The 20,582-nt window shown below is 43.6% G+C and overlaps 1 protein-coding gene across 11 annotated transcripts in view; it reads right to left on the bottom strand.

Annotated features, from left to right (window-relative positions):
• Positions 1-20,582, bottom strand: part of RASAL2 (RAS protein activator like 2) — a 215,597-nt gene that overhangs the window by 8,162 nt on the left and 186,853 nt on the right. For 8 of the 11 annotated variants that reach the window (XM_088673678.1, XM_088673679.1, XM_035121311.3 and 5 more), the window contains 6 exons: positions 15,823-15,967; positions 14,080-14,316; positions 11,245-11,446; positions 8,278-8,471; positions 5,724-6,561; positions 154-288 (listed from right to left, as the gene is read on the bottom strand). In XM_088673678.1, the coding sequence (XP_088529804.1) occupies positions 154-288; positions 5,724-6,561; positions 8,278-8,471; positions 11,245-11,446; positions 14,080-14,316; positions 15,823-15,967 (1,751 nt within the window). The remainder of the gene's footprint in view (positions 1-153; positions 289-5,723; positions 6,562-8,277; positions 8,472-11,244; positions 11,447-14,079; positions 14,317-15,822; positions 15,968-20,582) is intronic. The other 3 variants (XM_060276605.2, XM_035121314.3, XM_088673682.1) reach the window with 1 other exon arrangement.

The raw sequence follows: 20,582 nt of genomic DNA, 5'->3' as shown, positions 1-20,582 counted from the left end.
TATTATATAACAACAACAGCACCCAGTTGTTTAATAACTGAAATACAGAGCTGGGTGTCACCAGCACCTTGATGCCACCTCACTTGGAAGTTTCAGGTGTTTCCCTCTTCTTAAAGACCCGTTTAGGACCCAGAGCTGGCATGCAGCCACTACCTTTTCTGCGTGCTTTGCTTCATCTTGGTTTGGATCAGCCTCTTCCTCCTCTTCTTCATACTGCCCATTGTTGAGGACCCAAGCAGCTGTCCTTTCCACGGGCGACATTGTGGCAGAGTCTACAGGTGAATGAATCTGCAAGCAGAGCATGGGAGTGTGAGAGACTCCCTATCTCACTGTTTGCCAGAAGGAGAACCTAGCCTAGCCACAGGTTACACTCAACAACACCTGGAGCCAAGACACACACTTTGGCAGTGGCACGAGAGAGCCTGTTCTCCAGAGTGTGGTTGTGCCCCATTCCAGTAATGTGCATGAAGGAATCACATTAACAGAGCCCATTCCGTTGCTGCTTCCCACGCGAAGGGAGTGAAGGAAAGTATTTTTATTAATTCCATGCAAAATTATCAGTTAATAACGTCTTTGCTATAATCTGAAATGCAACACTGTGGGGTGGGTTTTGTAGTGCTCATAAATTTGCTCCAAGAGTGCTGCTTCCATTTTAATATATCACAATGTGGAGGAGTTCAATGCTACGTTTCAACATCTGTTCAGGCTGGACCTGGCCAGGCAACAGTGGAAGAGACTTGGGGCATCTTGCTCAAGGTCTCTTGTTTTCATTGGACTTTACTTCACTTAAACCTTCTTTGCAGTGACAGTCTCCCAGCTTCTCCTTCAATCCAGGCAAATCACAATTTATAGCAATTCTAGCTTATAAGAAGAGAAGAGTTTTGGACTGTCTGATTGCTGGAAGACAGACTGTGCTATAAATAAGATCCACATATTCAATCACAGTGAAACACCCTGCTCAAAGGATGCTTTGGGGTCTGTCAGCGATAGGCCAACTACCCACTGCTGACAAGACATATCACACTCTGCTTCAGGAAAGTATGGAGCAGGAGCACAATACAAAGGAATCAAGAAAAGATGGTCATTTTTCTGTGAAAGACAAGATGCAGATGGCAAAAAGCTCTTACTTAACGCCACAGCTGACTACTTTAACTGCAACCCTATACACCAAGCAGGCGCTACCATTTGAGACTCTGCTCCTCTATCCTGCAGGGAGCATTGTACAAGGAAGAGAGACTGTGCAACATGAGCCCCCTTGCTGTCCAGGAAAAAGAATAACTGCTGCAGTTAATATGCCTTGCTTAGAAAGGCTGCCAGGATTTTTTTTTTTTATCATGGAAGATCATTGGCCATTCTTCCAAGGAAGATGAGAGTGCAGAAGGGAACAGATTAGACTGCATTAGTTAGGCTTATGCCGCTGCAGCCATCCCATTTATGATTAAGACAACTGCTGTGACATTTTTAGAATAGCTGGCACTGTTCCTACCTTTGGTATGAATCTACTTTCCCCCTTTCTTAGGATGAGCTCTGGAAAACCAGTTCAGAATCCCCCCCCCCAATGTGGCTGTTTGCAGAAAGGAAAAGCTGGCAGTAGAGGGTGTCATTTGGCTAGCGTGTGTGACCCCAACCTCCCTCCATGCATTTTGCAATCTCTGAAGCACTTTTGCATGGTTTTGAAAACTGTTTACACCTTTTAAAAAAATAATCTGAAACTTGAACGTTTAACATAAATGCAAATGTGCTGATTTAACATGGCCAGGTAATCTACTTTAAGACACTTTTATGAAGGGAGAGGGAGGAGCTACACTACAAGGAAGGGCTGATCAAGTATTAGATAGTATTTGATTTTCTGCTATTGTTTCATTTGTAATGAAAACTGTGTTACGTGAAAGAAACCGCTGAGATTATTCTTAAAATACCACGCCTGTCTCCATGTTAACTTTCAAGTTGCAGAATACATTATAAAGTGACAAAGAATAAGCAGCAAAGAGATGAAAGATCCACTCCATCAGCAGAAACCTAATTCCATGAAGTTGCCCAATTCACTTACCGTACTTCATCATGAGAACTCATCCTAATAAGAATAACTATAGCATTATAAAACTATAGCATTATAAAAAAAATGTTTTATAATTCCTCACATAAAATTAATCGCTTTTTTTGCTAATATAAGGGTTATAATGCTTCTCTCTACTTCTGCTCTCTGCCTTTCAAGGGACCCATGAGTTCCAATTAGTGCGAGAGGTATATTTGAATAATTGCTGGCTTTTGTATTTTAAAAGAAACAACAGCCATTGCGTCTTTGTTCTAGTATGCTTTCATGATTCAGTGCTGACCTGTGATCTCCTTGCATTGATCACATAAAAAAAATACCATATTTTTGCTCCGTAAGACGCACCTAATTTTTAGAGGAGGAAAGGGGGAAAGCCCTGGTTTTTTTTGGATTAGCTCACAGTTGTGCAGCTTCTTTTGCAAATGGGAAATGCCCCATTTGGGGGGGGGGTCAGCTCACAGTTGTGCAGCTTTTTTGCAAAGGGGGAAAGCTTCATTTTTGAGGATCAGCTCAAAGTTGTTGAGCTTACTTTGCAAAGGGAAAAAAATCCTGTTTTTATGGGGTTCAACTCACAGTTCTGCAGCTTCTTTAGGAAAGGAAAGGGAGCCATTTCTATAGTTTCCAGGCAGATAATCTAATCAGCCAGTCACATGTCGCTGGGGAAACAAACAGCCTCCGTCTGCAGAACATTCAACAATGGAGGCATGGGCAAGGGGACGGGCCGGGAAGGGAGCTAGTGTCCCTTATCTCCCTCCCCGATCTCTTGCAATCAGCTGCTGAGTGGCTTCCTTTCAACACCCTCTCCCCCTGTTGTTAGCCTTTAGCTCTTTCTAAAAAAAAAAAGCACTATCTGCCTTTTGCCCCTGGGCAATTCAGCTCCAGGGACCATGCACTCACTCCATAAGACGCAGAGAAGTTCCTCTTACATTTTAGGAGGAAAAGTGCGTCTTATGGAGCGAAAAATACGGTAAGTTAATCTGCAAAGAGCTTCCTGAACCTCTTCTCCAGGCTTTCACATACTGCAGACAGGGCTTCTACCTTTGCCAGCAACGTTATTTTCTCCCTGCCCCCCTTTTGCTTAACGTCCAGCCCGAAAGCGTTTTGTGAAACTCAAAGGCTCACTATTCTGCTAAAATATGGTCTGAAGCTCAACATAAAAAAAAACCCCTAAGATCATGGCCACTGGTCCCATCACTTCCTGGCAAATAGAAAGGGAAGAAATGGAGGCAGTGAGAGATTTTACTTTCTTGGGTTCCTTGATCACTGCAGATGGTGACAGCAGTCACGAAATTAAAAGACGCCTGCTTCTTGGGAGAAAAGCAATGACAAACCTAGACAACATCTTAAAAAGCAGAGACATCACCTTGCCTACAAAGGTCCGTATAGTTAAAGCTATGGTTTTCCCAGTAGTGATGTATGGAAGCGAGAGCTGGGCCATAAAGAAGGCTGATCACTGAAGAATTAATGCTTTTGAATTATGGTGCTGGAGGAGACTCTTGAGAGTCCCCTGGACTGCAAGAAGATCAAACCTATCCAATCTTAAGGAAACCAGCCCTGAGTGCTCACTGGAAGGACAGATCGTGAAGCTGAGGCTCCAAGACTTTGGCCACCTCATGAGAAGAGAAGACTCCCTGGAAAAGACCCTGATGTGGGGAAAGATGGAGGGCACAAGGAGAAGGGGACGACAGAGAATGAGATGGTTGGACAGTGTTCTCGAAGCCACCAACATGAGTCTGACCAAACTGCGGGAGGCAGTGGAAGACAGAAGTGCCTGGTGTGCTCTGGTCCATAGGGTCACGAAGAGTTGGATACGACTAAAGGACTAAACAACAACAACTCTGCTAGGACTCTTGCTTAGTTCTAATGAAGGCATTTTGCTAGTGCTGCTTGTTTGCATTTGTTCCCCACCTACTCACTCAAGAGGAATACAGAACACACAGGGAACTCTTCAAGTCCAATCAAGTCTTCAAGTCCTCTCTTGTTGGGAACAAACAACCATTAATAAGAAAAGGGGAATCGGACAATCAAACTTGCCCACAAAGAGACTGGCCACATTTGGGGGAGAATTCCATGGCATAAATGGAAACTACAAATATCTGCTGGCATTCAACAATCTCCCCTTCCGCCTCAAGACACTCATTACTTCTGCAGGCACTGAACAAACTACAAATGGATTAAAATCTACAAGACTTGAAGAGGAAAAGGAAGAAACAAGAAGTGGAAATCTGAGCGGGCATTTGCAAGATCAGGCTAATGCTACTGGCTGTGGTGAAAGTGATGTCATGAAAGGGAAAGAGGTCTCAGGACACCTCTCAACACCATTTTTAAAACAAGCATCACTCACTTAGACTGTGTACAGTGGAACCTCGGTTTACAAACGGTTTACAAAAAGCAAATCCTGAAACTTAAATGTGCCTGGGGAGCAGTAGACGGAGTAAGGCTAGGGAGAGTTTCTTTTAAATGCTCTGGGCTTATGAGCTTTCCATATGTAAGCCATCCTATGGCAGCATGACATCATATGGACGATAGAAGCATCACTGACAGTAAGACATTGATCCTGGAAAACCCAACAACAAGCCTATTCTCCTCCTCCCTCTCCTGCCTTCAAGTAAGTGCTTGTTTATTTTCCAGCTATTTCCAGTAACTTACCCCCAAGGAGACAAACGCACCTCTGGAGGGTGTTATGTCAAGGCAGGGCTTTTCCCAGCAAGAACTGCATATATGCATTGGTGTGCGCACAAACACACACATTCATGGCAAGCCCTCTAAGTTCCATGAATTGGGCAAGCAATTGCTAGATTTTCAAATGAGAAATTCTTATTTTGTTGCTCTACACATCACTCACATGAACTTTCTTGGCCAAAATCAACCAACTGTATCCTAATGACTAACTAACAGTCAGACATAAGTCAAAACGGCTGCACAAGCAATGCTTGGATTTTTTTTTTAATAGCATAAACTAGAATGCCTAGAAAATCTGACCTTGACAAAAGATATCAGTCAGTACTTTACATTTATATATTGCACTGGAACATTCAAAATATATTTTCATCAGTAATCCTTACAACAACCTTGTATCATAGTAATTATCATGCCCCACAAACCCAGTTTCTGAGGGGTTTCTTTAGGAAAAGATTTTCTCTCAGTGGCTTGCATTTCCTTCTCTGTATAGATATTTCACACATGCACTTTAAATTATTCCGTGCCCATTTTTATTTAAAGTGTTAGTAGTGTTTTAAGTTGTTCACTGCTATGCACTGCAAATCACCTCCCTGCTCTCTGTCACTGGGAGCCGACCTTTTCATTCATCATTCCACAAGCTAGGACCAAAAATGAGGCAGTGCCCATCTTATGAGGATGACGGCGCATACGCAGCCCCACCCACGTACCTTGGAGACGCTTTCTTGCAGTCTAGCAGCTTGGCACTGAAGAAGCAGGCCAGCCTATGTCCTCCCTAGGACTGCAGGTCAGCCCGTTCCTGTCCAGGTGTGCCACAAACTACTGCCCCTGTGCCTTTCATGGTACCCGAGTCGTAGGCTGGCTACCTATGCAAACTGATTCCTGCTCCTTCTATCATGTACAACACACACACACACACACACACACACACACACACACACACACGAACTAGCCTCAAATTCAGAGGTACCAGCACAGATTATGGTCCTACCTGCTGCGTTTGCTGCCTCTGGATCGCACGCACTTTGGGAACCGGGCTCTCCCGGGAGGACGAGGATTGTTGCCGGGACCGATTGCCGTTCTGAAGAGGCTCCGCTGCCATTGTGGCAGATGCTACAGACAAGCTCCCTGTGCTTCGCAGAGAAGCGCTGTGCGGAAGGGACTGGGGCGCCTTGGCTCTCGCACCCAGTCCCGCTTGGTCCACTTTGCGGATCTGGGCCTGCCCAGTGCTGTTCTGGCGAGGTAACACCATGGGCATATGCTTGTCCAGTGCTGTGCCCCGTCGGGGAAAGTCCTCGCTCTGTGTGCTGCGTTTGGTGAAGTCCTCCATGCTGCTATTGCTCGGCCCGCTGAGTTTAAGGTCTTCGCTATTCTGGCTCCGGGAACTGGTGACACTCAGGTTCTCCAAGCTGGAGTCCATGGACACCTTGGGCATGGGCTGGGCAGGGTTGTTCATATGGTAAACAGGGTTCTGGAAGGAAAGGGCCTGTAGAGGACCCGGCTGGTTGTGTGCTGTGTGCAGAGGCCTCCTGACCTGAGGGGTGCTCTGTGGTGTGCTGTGGAGCTGCTTGATGTTCGCCACCTGGATGACAGAAAGCTGGCTGCCGGATAAACATACCGGAGCATCGTGCATCACAGACCCAGGATCACACTGCACAACATTGGGATCTTGGAGATCCATCAGCGATATGCTTCGGACATTGGGCATGTTAGTCTCGTCACTCTTGTCTGAGTAAGTCACACTTCGTGACGATGACTGTTGAATCAGCAACAACTTGCCTTTGAAGTACCCTTCATTTTCCTGGGGTGGCGACTTCAATTTGACCTCACTGTGAAGTTGAACAGAAACAGTACCAATGTCTAATAGTTGAGGAGAACAGAAGCTGTGCCCCACAAAAATGCAGCTCTTTTCTTAAAAACAACAACAGACGGAACAAAACCCATGCATTCACTGGAACAGTATTGCCTAGGCCAGGCTCAGAAAACCACCTAAGCCATTGTTTAGGTTATCATAAATGAGTTGCTGGAAGCCTCTGGGCTCATATGCTCCCCACTCTCCTACTCCTTTGTACATGGGAAGAGAACATTGAAAGCCCTTTGACTGAAGAACTGTTTTGCATTACTTATGGCTTGTTCTAACTAAAGTTAGCTTATACAAATCAGGCTCAAACTGTGGAACTGGAAGCCTCCACTGCCCCTCCTTTCCTGTATAGCAGGCAGGGAGGAAAAGGGCGTTCACAAGCCTGAGACTTGTTTGTGATCACCTAAACCTAAAGACCTGAGCTGGCCCTAAAACACACTGATCACAACGATTCCTGTTTGCTAGCTAACAGCTTAGGTTTTAAGTGAAACTGATCAAATGTTTACATGAGGTTTCACTTTCCCAAATAACCTCTGCTTCCAGCCACAAAGAGATTGTTTTGACTGTATTTATCTCATAACTTGATAATGAATCCAATTTCAGATTCCAAAGCTAAAGCTCTATGCTCCTACTGTGAGCTAAGCCCAGGAAATATCCCTGACATTTATAAGGTGACTTGCCACCAAAATGGAAACTTTGGGCACCCACATTGTTAAGACTCCACTCTTTTTGCCTTTGTTCCTGCCTACTCAGAATACCATCGCCCACAATCATGTATTAAACAGCGATGGTGGGAGAAATGCAAAGTTTGTAAGGAATAATAAATAAACCCTTGCAAATAAATCATGCCTATCCATACATATCTGACTCATTTGAGGCCTAAAAATCAGGATAAAAAGAACTCTCTGGCACAACTTGTCTGTTGAAAGACAGTTCTTATCTGCCACAGGCAATTAGCGATTTACAACTACTGTATGCATTAAAACGATTTTGAGAAAATGTGGAAACACACCGTTTACTCATTGCTATGGCACAGGAACTATGATAGAATGAGAGCTAGTGTAGCACAGTGACTTTCACATCTGGGTGGGGATGATAAGACTGGCTTACCTTACAGGGCTGTAGTCAGCACTGCTGAGATAATAAGGGTGAACCCTGTTAAGCAGTATATGCATACTAAGTGTTAATATAATATGGGAAACCCAGCCCAGGAGATACCAGCTTGACCAAGGTCTACTCTGGGTCAAACACTTTGGTAACAAGCTGCAGCTCAGTGGCAGAGTGCATCCTTCCAGCATCCATTCCTGCCGCCTTCACTTAGAAAGGATATCAGATAGCAGGGCTGGGGGGGGTTTGACTTGGAGATGTGCTGCTGGTGACAGTAGAACACAACAGGCTACATGGACTGGGGGTTTGGCATAAGGCTTCTCAGTCTATAAAATGATCACCTTAAGCCAGGGATGGGAAACCTATGGCTTTCCAGATGTTGCTGCATTATGGCTTCCATCATCCCTACTTGTGAGCCATGCTGGCTAGGGAAAATGGAAACTGGAGTTCAACAACTGGGGGTCTACAGGCTCCCTCATCCCAGGGAGAAGCACAGCCAAGACCTCACCCCTATTTCCCTGGGCAATGCTTCTCCCTGACAGCCATATAACCCCAGGGATAGCTCGGTGCTGCGTACCTGTCAACAGGGTCCTCAAAGATTTTTTGCAGCCCCGAGGAGAGGCTGACGTTGGGGCTTGAGTTGTGATCTGCCAGGCGCCTCAATTGCTGCTGGATCGGCGTGGGGTTTGTTGTGGCCTTCGCAATATCTGCGAGGATGCGTGGCAGAGGTCCCAATTTTTCTACCGTTGCCTGTAGGAAGGAATTTTCACCCTGATTCGACAATAAGCACCGTGGCATCCGCCATTTGAGTATTTTGTTTTGTTTTGTTTTGAATGTGTGTGGGTTTTTTTAATAAAAAAATAAGACATTGATGAACATGAGTGGAAGAGTGGAAGTTGGCATTTGTGTGTGGGTGTGGGCAGGACCACAATGCATTGTTATGGAGCAGCGGAACCACGGCGACGAGACGGATGGAGGAGACGAAACAGGGTGCGGCAGACATTGAGGAAAGAAAAGGAAATAGAAATTAAAAACTGACCCCCCCAAAATAAAAAGGTCATGCTCAACAGAACAAAACTAATTGCCATTCCAACACAAAACTGTCATGCAAAGCAAACTGCATTCAAAGGGTAGTAGAAACGGGATTGGGGAGACAACTGCAATCGCTACCAATTGAAATGGGATTCAGAAAACTAGAGAATAATTTAATTGCAAAGAAGTTTCCAGCCCCCTACCCCAAAAAGTGTACTGTGGTCAGGGAAATGCATGCTGACATACAGGGAGATCTGCATCCAGGAGGTTTGCAAGAGCACTAAAAGAATATGTGTGGAAGTGCAGTGTTCATGTATAAAGATAACCATTTCATTAGTCTTTGCCTTTAACCTCTTTATGAATTTGCTGTTTGTGATCATTAATAGGCAGAAGTCACCTGCTCTGGTGTTTAGTTTAACTGGAATAGACCAGGTTAATTTTATGCACACTCCCTGAGCTCTATATCATTTGTTGTTAAAAAGAACTGGATGTATGTACAAGCGCGAGGGTGAGGATCCCAGTGGGTTCTGTCCTGTCTATAACAGGTAGGGCATTTTTGCCACCTGGCCATCCTAGTGGAGGCAACTGAAAGGTGTGAATGTCCTGATCCTGTGCAAGGTAAAACCTGCTTGGAAGCTGCTGTGTTGTGTGATGGATTCAGAACCTCTCTGCACATGGGAACTATACTTCCGATGATGACAAATAACGCATCAGTGTGCAATAATATCTACAGCCTAAGAGCAAGCTGCATCCTTGTGCCAGAGCTCTGGTTTGGATGTAAATTCATTTCTGTCCACAGCAGAGTCCAGGAAGTCCCATCTGAAATCCATATAGAACAGTAATCCCCAAACTGCAATCTAGGGCACTCTACTGTGCCGGGAGACAACTGTCAGTGTGTCATGAGAAGCCAATTAAGGTTCTGATGAATCTCAAGCGCCAACTCACAGAGGAGGTTGCTGCTGTGCCTCTGTGTGAGTTCCTGCTCTGAGCATGCCTCCTTCCAATTAGCTGGCCCTGGGGGCATGCAAGTCTACTGTGGTTACCTCTTCCTACTACAGGAGTTAATTAACATAAAATAATTGCATGATTGCAAATGGCAGCTGTTGTGGACGGCCATTGTGCTTATCTTTAAATTTAAAAACCAACAACTAGACTGATAGAAATATAATCAAGCACTTCCTTTATTGAATCCCAACTGATTCCCAACTTTATGGCCTTATCCTCTTGCCTGATCATCACTACTTGTTCTGAAGAAATAAAGCAAAAAGCAATTTAACCCAGACTACCATCCCATTAGTCCAGGCATCCCCAAACTGTGGCCCTCCAGATGTTTGGCCTACAACTCCCATGATCCCTAGCTAACAGGACCATTGGTCGGGGAAGATGGGAATTGTAGTCCAAACATCTGGAGGGCCGAAGTTTGGGGATGTCTGCATTAGTCCATAGTATCACTGTACTGGAAAGGAAGAGCACGCCTGTGTCTAATGTTAGGTTTTGGATAATTTGTATTTGCCTACTTTTTCATTAAGAACTGAGACAAATGTTTTGCTTTTAAGGGGCCTCATGCACATGGGAAATAATATGATGTTAAGACATGAAGTCATTCCAGTGGCCTGGGAGGAGTAACCTACCTAAGGAAAATTTGTCCAGAAATATGTGGGTTTCATGAATGCAAAATAAGGGTGTATGGAGGAATGGAGAAAGGAAAAGAGGCAGGGAACTCCACAATTTGACAAAAACACAAGATGCAAACGTAATGTTCTTGTACAAAATACTTGTGTGCAGTGCCAACAGGAAATTCAATTAACAGTAATTTTTCAGTTCTTCAAAGAGTAATAACCCACCACCACCGCCAAAACAATTCCCCGACAATCTGTTCCTTCAGAGGAATAGTCTAGCTAGAGTAGTTTAATTATATGGAATTATGGACAGCAATATAGGGTTTAAAAACTTGCAATAGTGATGGGCAGTAGCTTCTGAACACAGCTAAACCATGTACCCATGTGAACAGCATCTCTTTGTCTGCTGTGCTTTTGGTCCAGGGCAATCATGACTGGTGCTCTCCCTTTCCCTTTAAGTTCTCCCCAACCCACCCTGGATTTCCCTTTTCAACATTAAGAACGGTGCGTTGCATCATCTAAGGTCAAACCCCATGATTATGTTTCTAAGAGGCCAAATTTGTTTTAAAATGTAAAGGCCAAACAAAGAATAGCTTAAGCTCTTCAATCAGAATTAGTGGAGGATTAAAAAAAAACCAAAAACGTAAACAGCTTAATAAAACTACATGAGCCTCTACAAAATTCATGCAGTTGACTCAAGCTCCTTATTGACGGTTCTCACCATCTCAAACCTTTAGTCATGTGTGGAATAAAGGCTGGTCAATTACTTTTCTTTATTTTAAAGCTAACTTCTCATGAAGTATTGGATCCTATAGAGTAATAATTATTGTAACCAGGAGACTATCATGGATCCGGCCAGCCCGCCCCCCCCCCCAACCTCCAGCCTAGATTACCTTGTCCAGCTGACATACAACTTCCCACAGCAAGGAATGTAAGACCGCGATCTCCCGTCCCAAATCTATGAAGCCTTCAAATCCTGGAGTGCCGGAGATGGTGTCCACATTAGAAATTTCTATCAGGAAGCGTTTCATGCCACCCCACTCATGCTCGAGAAAGTCATTCATAAATGTAATATATTCTTCTTTGTTCCCAAATCTTGATTTTCATAAGGCGGAAAGAGAGAAAGAGATAGAGAGAGAATTAATTTCTTTTTCTGGGGATGGATGGAACAGTTTCAAGGGAATCTGTGAGGTCTCAAGAGATCTCCTTAACTTATTCAAGGACTGCGATTGCTACTTTTTATCTGACTAAATCAAAAGGTTCCATATCAATACTCCTTTTAGTGACTGACGGACTACTCCTTTCAGGTATGGCTGCTGACAAGAATTCATTTTAGAAAAAGTTGAAGATAGCACGAGAAAATCAGTGTTACCTGTGGTAACTCTGGTTTCTCTTCAGATCGTCCCTGTGGTATGTATGCTTCATTATTTGTGTTCTGTTATTATCTCTGGCCAAGCAGGCTTTATAGGCTTCAAAAAATGATCAGAGATTATATCTGGAGAAACTACATAATGAACAGGCAAGCAACCTTCAGCCACCCAGAGTGGCTGGGGAAACCCAGCCAGATGGGCAGGTTATAAATAAATTGTTGTTGTTGTTGTTGTTGTTGTTGTTGTTGTTGTTGTTGTTGTTGTTGTTGTTGTTGTTGTTGTTGTTATCCAACTCTCTACGAGTTACTGCACCTGAGTACTTTTGCTCCATTTCAATCTGTATGCGTGGAAATTCAGAGGAAAAGCTTTGACATTAACTTGGAGAGTTGTTTGTTTGTTTATGCAGGTGGCATCAGCTGAAGGGGGGCTGAAAATTAATGGGATCAAAGCAAGCAAGGAAAGTCCTCTTTGGAGTTAATGGGAGATTCCCCCACAATGCAAATATTTATTTATTTATTTATTTAAATTTATATACTGCTTGACTGTGGAAAAAACCTGAAAGAGGTTTGCAAAATATCATCTTCAGAAGTGGCCCTTTCCGCCTGGCCTAGGGGGCAAGGACCACATTCACCCAGCCCTACTGAAGAGGCTCCTCATGAGCCCGGAGGAACATCACCCGGCTATTGTTTTATTGATTTAATATGTTGTACTCCGCTTTGAGATTTTTATTAAAAATATAAAGCGGTATAGAAATTTTAAAAAATAAAAATAAAAATAAAAAGTGGAATAGTCCTTAGGACCATAGCAAGGAAAGAAAAGGTTAGATCTTCATTGCTGCTCTGAACGTATTAATAATCAGAGAGGCCCAGGGAATGCAATTTGCATTTAAAACAAAAGGGGAAAGAAAACACCTTAGATGCAGAGACGCATTTAACATCAGATGTAGCTGTGGGCCTTCAGAAAGAAAGATCTGCGTGTTAAAAATCCACCTCAGAACTCAATGAAGCTGAAATAGGTAGATTTTAGGTTAATTATATTCTCATTGATGTCAGGGAAACCAAAGTAGTATTTTGTTTATCTGTTAATAGATACAAAATGTTGTAGTTTGATACTCCTGAAAAACTTCTTAGAAGCGGGTTAAGGTATATATTCTGAAGTCCATTTTTGCTACACAAGGAAGTTGCTTCCTAGAAAACTACTACTTCTACGTCCTGTGTGAGACTCCGACTCTTCCCTGCCCAGCCCAATAGGGCTACTATCAAAACATACTGGGACTATCAAAACATACTGGAAAACAGGGAACTCCAATGCCATTTGAGGCAGTTCAGTGTGATTTCCCCTTTGCAAAATTTATGTCTGCTGAGTTGTGTTAAGACTGACCTTTTAAAAGAAGCTAAATATCAGTTATAACAATGTGTGGGGTGCATTGAAGTTAGCCCTATGGTGATGTTTTGCGTACTACAATGGGACGCACTGCACACCTCTGCAGGGACCTGTCAGTGGTGTCAGTCTAATCAATGTGCGTGTTGCCCTTAGGGGAGCGCCATCTTCAATTATTGGGGGGGGGGTAAGGCAGTAAAGCAGTCAAGGGCACATTGGGGTAGGAGCTGAATTAGATTTGAGACACCAGCATCTAGGGCAAGGCTGGGGATGAGTCATCTGTAAGCTGTAACCGAGATGCAACCAAACTATTTTGTCATAGCAAAAGTAACAGGGCTGGTGAAATTATTCTATCTGTAGAGCCCTATTCTATGTCTCAATGACCACTTTTTTATAGCATAGGTAAAGGTAAAGGGACCCCTGACTGTTAGGTCCAGTCGCGGATGACCCTGGGGTTGCATGCTCACCTCGCTCTATAGACCGAGGGAGCCAGTGTTTGTGTGCAGACAGCTTCCGGGTCATACGGCCAGCATGACAAAGCCGCTTCTGGTGAACCAGAGCAGTGCACAGAAACGCCGTTTACCTTCCTGCCGGAGCGGTACCTATTTATCTACTTGCACTGGCGTGCTTTCGAACTGCTAGGCAGGAGCTGGGACCGAACAATGGGAGCTCACCCAGTCGCGGGGATTCGAACTGCTGACCTTCTGATCGGCAAGCCCTAGGCTCTGTGGTTTAGACCACAGTGCCACCCACGTCCCTTTTTGTAGCATAGTGAGCTGAAATTGGGAAGTGTGTCCTTCAAGCCGGTACAATTTCAAGCGTGTTATTTTGATATGAAAACAGATTCCCATATACTTTGATAGAGCTAAGGCAACTCAGCAGCTGTCGCCATCAGATCATTCATAAGTAATGACACAACCCACAATGACAATAGCTTCATGTCCCCTAGTTGCTGTTTTTCACTCTAATATCACTTACCTTGTGAAATTTGCCAGATTTTGGATAACCTTTGCAATTAGCGTGAGTGTCCGAGAGGTGCGGTCATCGGGGTACTCTTGCATGAGGTTGAAGAGGCTTGGAGACATGATGGCTGGGCAGAGGAAACGGAGGAAAAGCGAGGCACTGATCAAGCGTTCACTGATATCTTGCTTCCCCCTGTTGAGGCACTGCTGCTTCCATGATGCAAACACCTCCTTCAGCTCCCGGGGAAAGACACTGGAAATGAATGAAAAAGCACAAGGACATTAAGTACGCAAGCTGAACCAGCAAAGCCCTAGGAGGAAAAACTTCCAAAAGAGGAATTCAGCAAGGCTATCTGTTTCTGACTTGTCCAGTGATGAAACCAGGACATTTAAATTTTTAAAACTTATTAAATATTATTTCTTTGGTAATACCCTTAAGTAGCATCTATAAATATATAAAGACAATGAAGAAAAAAACAAAACTAAATAACAGAAAACAGATGCTTTATGTTCTAAATAGAGGAACAAAGAGAAACTAAAGATACAGTTTATCTATCGAGAAGAAATATTTCCCCTTTTAACTTGCATAGGTGCAGGACACTGATTTCCAATTTTCTGTTGTCCAGAGCAAAAAACAACAACGAAGATTGTTTTTCTGGTTATGAATGGTTTGCTTTTTTATTTGGAGAGATTCAGTTATCATTTTCCTTGTATTAGGGAGGCTTAAAAGATATTTGACTGAAGCTGACCTCAACTGTGTCCCCCACAGTGCTTTATTTTATCTTTTAGAAACTGCCATTCACTCTGAGAGAAGGTAAAGATGTGTCCTCAGGGAAAACTGTTGGGGTGGCTGGTAAATGCACCCCGTGACCTTAGGCCTGTTTCTTGCACCCCTAACAGTATTCTTGCCAGTTCATGTCTATTTAGTCTCTCATTAAGTTCTGTGAAACAAATACTGCCTAGAACTATGGGCACTGCTGGGGGTGTGTAGCAACCCCCCTCCCAATAGGGAGCTCACTCCTCACTTGCCCCCTCACATTGCTGAACTGCTGTCCTTAACATATACTGCTATTTTTCTTTCAGATATCTTAGCACAGGTTGCTCACCTAGAAATATACTTTGCCCCTTTTGTCCCCCCCCCACAGATTTTTTTTGGGGGGGAGGTCTGGTGTTGCAACAGGATAAAACCATATTTTCATCTGCATAGCTCTCTGCCTTAGTTTTTGTTTGTTTGGTTTTGGTTTTTGTTGTTACACCAGAGTGTGACAAAGACAGATATGGCCTCTATATGTGTTTGACTGGCTAGCCTTGTTCGAACCTTAGTGGAACAGTAGCTGCCGAGTTATCCTTTTTGGTGTATTAGTGGGGGAAACAATTTGTATTCTTCCTTTGAACAGCCAAAGACCTCTAGCTCAGCTTTAAGGAAGCTCACTTAACCCATCACAAACCTATCAAAAATCCAGTTGCATGGTCACAGTTCCACTTGACCTCTCAAACTAATTCATCTCAATTATGCTGCCTTGTGCTGACAAATGGCAGCAGGAAGAACCCACTGAAGGCCCACCCTGATAAGCTCAATTCACTTCAATGGGACATACAGTTCCTGGTTGACTGTGTCTGTCTAGTCCTTTTTGCATGCAATCCCTGGTGAAATCATTCCTGCTGATCTCTAAAGGAGGAGGCAGGCTGTGTTTACTTTCCTTAAGGTGAACAACCCCAATAAGCAAATCACCCTCCGAGAAGCACTCGCTGAACTCACCAGTAGGAGTTGATGATCTTGCAGAAGGCTAGCTCGCAACACATTTTCAGATTGGCCTGGTGATCGGCCAGCTCGCTTGGTGAACTTTTGCTGGGATCCACTTCGCAGTTTTCGTCCGACTCATACAATGCCTTGATAAATTCACCTAGTAGTCGGGTGGCAAGGCACAGCAAATTAGGAAACAGTCTTATTGAAATGTGACCTACAAAATGTCTGCTGATAGTTCCACAGATGATGACACCACACACTCCTCCACCCTGATTTGAAGCGTAAGGTTGACCAAAGTGTGTCAAATCCCTGATGTTTGGCCAAATTCCACAAAGGATGCAGAAACTTCATTCCTCTTCCCTGATTCATAATGAAGCCAACATTCTCCCTGAAGGTGGGGTACAGAAACCTCTTTGTCCCCTCCAGCAATCAGCTTATCTTCTAAAGAATGATATTAAACTAACCGTATGTCATATGACCTAGACACAGATGAGTAGTGATCGGAAGATTATTTATCCCCTTTGGAATTAAAACCATGCCACTTATGTCTGTCAACTGCTTTGGCTTATAGGTTTTTGCCAAAAACCCTAAACATTCCTTTGCTGCCCTTTAATTTCAGTGGCGCATAATTTGATTCTCTCATTACAGAACAGGATAAACAATGATTAAGTCAGTGTTGACCTTGCCCTTCATGTATAGTAACTTCACTTATTTAAACTGGGTCAAACAGCTTAAGCCACTTTGCCCTCACTATATCTGTGTCTGTGATTTCTGCAACCAGCCCATTAATTTTAAGGATGAATAGTGAAAATGGACATTGACTTTCAGGAACGAAGCTAGTAGAAGCAAGAGGGCAAGGCCAGTAGTTTCTTGTTATGACTCAGTGACAAGTGTAATGTTGTAGGACTTTGTTAGTGGGCACTGATTATCCTACCAAAAGTGGGATCCCTCTTTTGATCACATTCCGTTCTCTGCTGCTCCTTGGAGCATGGCAGTAACTGTGGAGATCCAATGGGAGTTGTGGCAGCCCAGTCTCTCTGCTCTGCCAGTAAGTGGTCATAGAAAAATCTTCTGGGAGTCCCAAAAACTTAAGCAAGTTTCTGGACCTCCCTGTAACACAGAAAATACGAGTACGTCTTGCAGTTTCTACTGAATGGAAGGTCAGAGGGCATACGTGGAGATTTTGGTAACAAGAAAATGGCTTCTTCTCTCCATACAGGTTATCTCAACTGCCTTTAACCATTCTCTATTTAATTTAAGTTCCAAGGCACAAAATACGAACTGAAAATTGCATATTCTGCAGAACACACAAATTGAGCTCTGAGCGAAGTAACCATTTGAACATTTAATCTGAGGGATACGTATTTCAGATTTTTAGTGAATTCTAAATTCTTTGCTTTGAGAGTTGAAAAGAAAAGGGAGGCTACTGCTACATCTGAGCCCCAGGCAGCAATCCCTAATTCCTTATTGGGCCCCTTTTATTTTGACCTTTCCCAGCTTTCTATCTAGACCCAGTTCCATCTCTGTAAACTGAACCCACCCATTGCATTATTTTAGAGAGGCTAAGACTTCTTCAAGGTGGTTTTCCTGAGAGGTGAAAGCAGCATTGGAAACCAGAAACAGTGCAGCAGCTGCTGAAAAACACCCCCCCCCCATGGGCCCAACGTTGTTTTCATCTGCGATTCTCTACACAGGTATCCTTAAACTGTGTAAAACAACAACAACCCTGAACTATTTTTTGAAACGCAAGCAGGCACATTTTGAGCAGCCAAGAGAAATGAACGTTTACGTGCTCAACAGAGCACATTGCCACCAGCAGCTGAAACTGGCCAACTAAAGAAACAGGGCGACGTTCTGAGAGCATGAAATAGAGCAATTGGAAGCATTGCTGGAATAACTACTAACAGAAAGATCCAGTTAATGTTCAAAAGAAGCATTCAAGGAAAAGACAGGTGATTAAACACAGCAGATAATGAACTATGGTATAGGAGAAATGGAAAAAAAGACACATGGCACAATAGGTCTGCCCCCCCCCCCAGCCTCAATATGTTGCAGTACTTATTCAATCTGTTAATAGGCTGACGCAGCGTTTCTCAACCGCTGTTCCGAGACGCTGGCTGGTGTGCCGCGACGTGCGGCGACGAGAAGGGCGATTTGCATTGTCATGTGCCTGGCGGACGCCAATAATCGGCGCTGACCCGCCGGAAAGCAATATTTCTCCTCCTCTTTCCCAAAGCTCAGTGCAAACGAGCCTGGCGGCCGCCAATACATAACACTGACCCGCCGGAAAGCAATATTTGCCAAGTGTTTCTTACAGTCATAATTATAATATAGGGTGGCACAGAGTTAATTTTTTAAACTTTTTTAATGGTGGTGTGCCTCGTGATTTTTTTCACGGGACAAGTGTGCCGTGGCCCAAAAAAGGTTGAGAAACACTGGGCTGACATACCCCGTATGTGAGGTCTCTGCTTGGAATTGCCATTTGGAAAGCTTCACAGTAGTGGGTATATTTGCATACCATAGCATCATTTTGGGATTAAATAGAGAATGTTCTAGTCAGGTGTTTTGTGAGGGTACTGGGATATTTTGTCAGGTGTTTTGTGAGAGATGTTGGAGACCAGACAAGGAGACAGGCCTGTATACAGAGGGAGAGGAAACTGGGGAATGTTGCCTGGGAAGTCTCTGACAGTGGCAGGATTTACCACCAGTCAATTCTCTGACACAAGGGTGCCAACTTTAATAAAATATTTTTTTTGGGGGGTGGCAGGTAGGCCCCACCCCACATAATTGATCACATAATGTGGCACATGAACACCATTTGAATAGCAATGTCTATCAACTTTGGGGGGCCTGGCCCTCTCAAATATTTTACTGGGGGCCAAGGGACCTTGGCCCCTAGGAGTTGACTCCTAAGCTCTGAAGATTCAGCTCCACACCAGCCTATGTTCTCTGTGTTTCGCCAATCTTGCCAATACATTTCTCTGTGACAATGAGGGATGTAAACTGTTTATGTGTGTGTTTACGGGGGAGACAAAATATTCTCAGGACTCGGGAGTCTGCATTAGATAAGCCTATCTTCCATAGAACAATTACTGTCAATCTGTTTCCAAGAGCTCCTTTCAGACTGGACTAGCCTCAAGAACCTGTCAGCCTGACTCAGGATACCCTTGATACTATTATGCCACCAGCAATGTGACTTTAATACTCTGACTTTAATACCTCACTTTCTTTAATGGCCTTATAATAGGCTTGTTAAAAAAGGCCATGAGTGCAAACATGCTGTTTTCCCTGTGAAAATATAGTGATCCACATAACAATTTATAGTATAAAAACACCTAAAACTAACATAGTGCTATCCTATATATGTTTATTCAAAAATAACTCCCATCACAAGTCAGTGGAAACAGGATGGCAGCCTTACAGATTTATTTTAAATAGTCAAGATAAATTAAAGGTAAAGGGACCCCTGACCATTAGGTCCAGTCGTGACCGACTCTGGGGTTGCATGCTCATCTCGCATTATTGGCCAAGGGAGCCGGCGTATAGCTTCCAGGTCATGTGGCCAGCATGACAAAGCCGCTTCTGGCAAACCAGAGCAGCACATGGAAACGCCGTTTACCTTCCCGCTGTAGCGGTTCCTATTTATCTCCTTGCATTTCGACGTGCTTTCGAACTGCTAGGTTGGCAGGAGCTGGGACCAAGCAACAGGAGCTCACCCCGTCACAGGGATTCGAACCGCCGACCTTCTGATCAGCAAGCCCTAGGCTCAGTGGTTTAACCACAGCGCCACCTGGTTCCCTCAAGATAAATTAGGTGCTCTTAAAACACACACTTTAATCAAACTATTATTATACTGTGAGATCTAAGTGAAAAGAAAAGGACTTTAGAAAGAATTACAATGGAAGCAGTATTGGCTTTTGGAAAAGACAAGCTGTGGAATCCTAATTAGCATTTCTTATTGCTGATGTCTATGATTTAAAATCTTATCTTTCCCAGTGGTATCATGAATAGCATATTAAAAACTTCTAATTTTAAAATAACTTCATATAATTACTAGACATTAAAGACTTATAGCCAAAGGATGCAATCCAGCAGGAATCTATTTCACACAATCTCCATTTGAATGAATGGGAGCTGGATGAGAGCACTACTTTGCTCTTCCACAGTTGCCAATCTAGCACTACCAAGCTGTTGTGCAAATCCCATTTATGGCAATGGGTTTGGTGCAGGAGAGATTCCCATCAGATTGTGCCTCTAAAACCTAGATGGAAACGAATTACAGATTTTTAATTTGCTTGGAAATTCATTATTACCACAATGAGAAACATACACAGTAAGTACAGTTGGTAACTGGAAAATGAGGAAAAGACTAAAAAATGTGCACATAGGAGAAAACAGGGATGAAGTTACTTGAAATTTTGTTTAATGAATAGTTTTCTGTGTCGTTTCATATTGGGGAACTTTACATATGTAGTTGCCCAGTGTGGAACTGCACAGGGGCAATGAAGTATAATTGTCTGCCTAATTTCAGCAAAAGTCCAACATGTCTGGATCCTTAAAAGTTTGATCTGGACCCAAGAGCTGTAATTCCCTCTTACCCCAAATTCACTCTGAAGAGTATGAAACATTCCCCAGGTGAGGTCTTCTGGATTGCTTCTAAGGTGTGGTTTTTAACAACTTGGGAGTGATTTCATTGTGTGTCTTCCCACGCTGTTAGGTAGTATCAGATACCTCATGCTACATGGGTGGAGCTGTTGCCCTAGTTTTGTAAG

The sequence above is a fragment of the Zootoca vivipara genome, chromosome 7 (genome assembly GCF_965207765.1).
Source record: "Zootoca vivipara chromosome 7, rZooViv2.hap1.1, whole genome shotgun sequence".
NCBI lineage: Eukaryota > Metazoa > Chordata > Lepidosauria > Squamata > Lacertidae > Zootoca > Zootoca vivipara.
The sequence above is the reverse complement of the archived record's forward strand: the minus strand, read 5'-3'. Positions and strand labels throughout refer to the sequence as shown.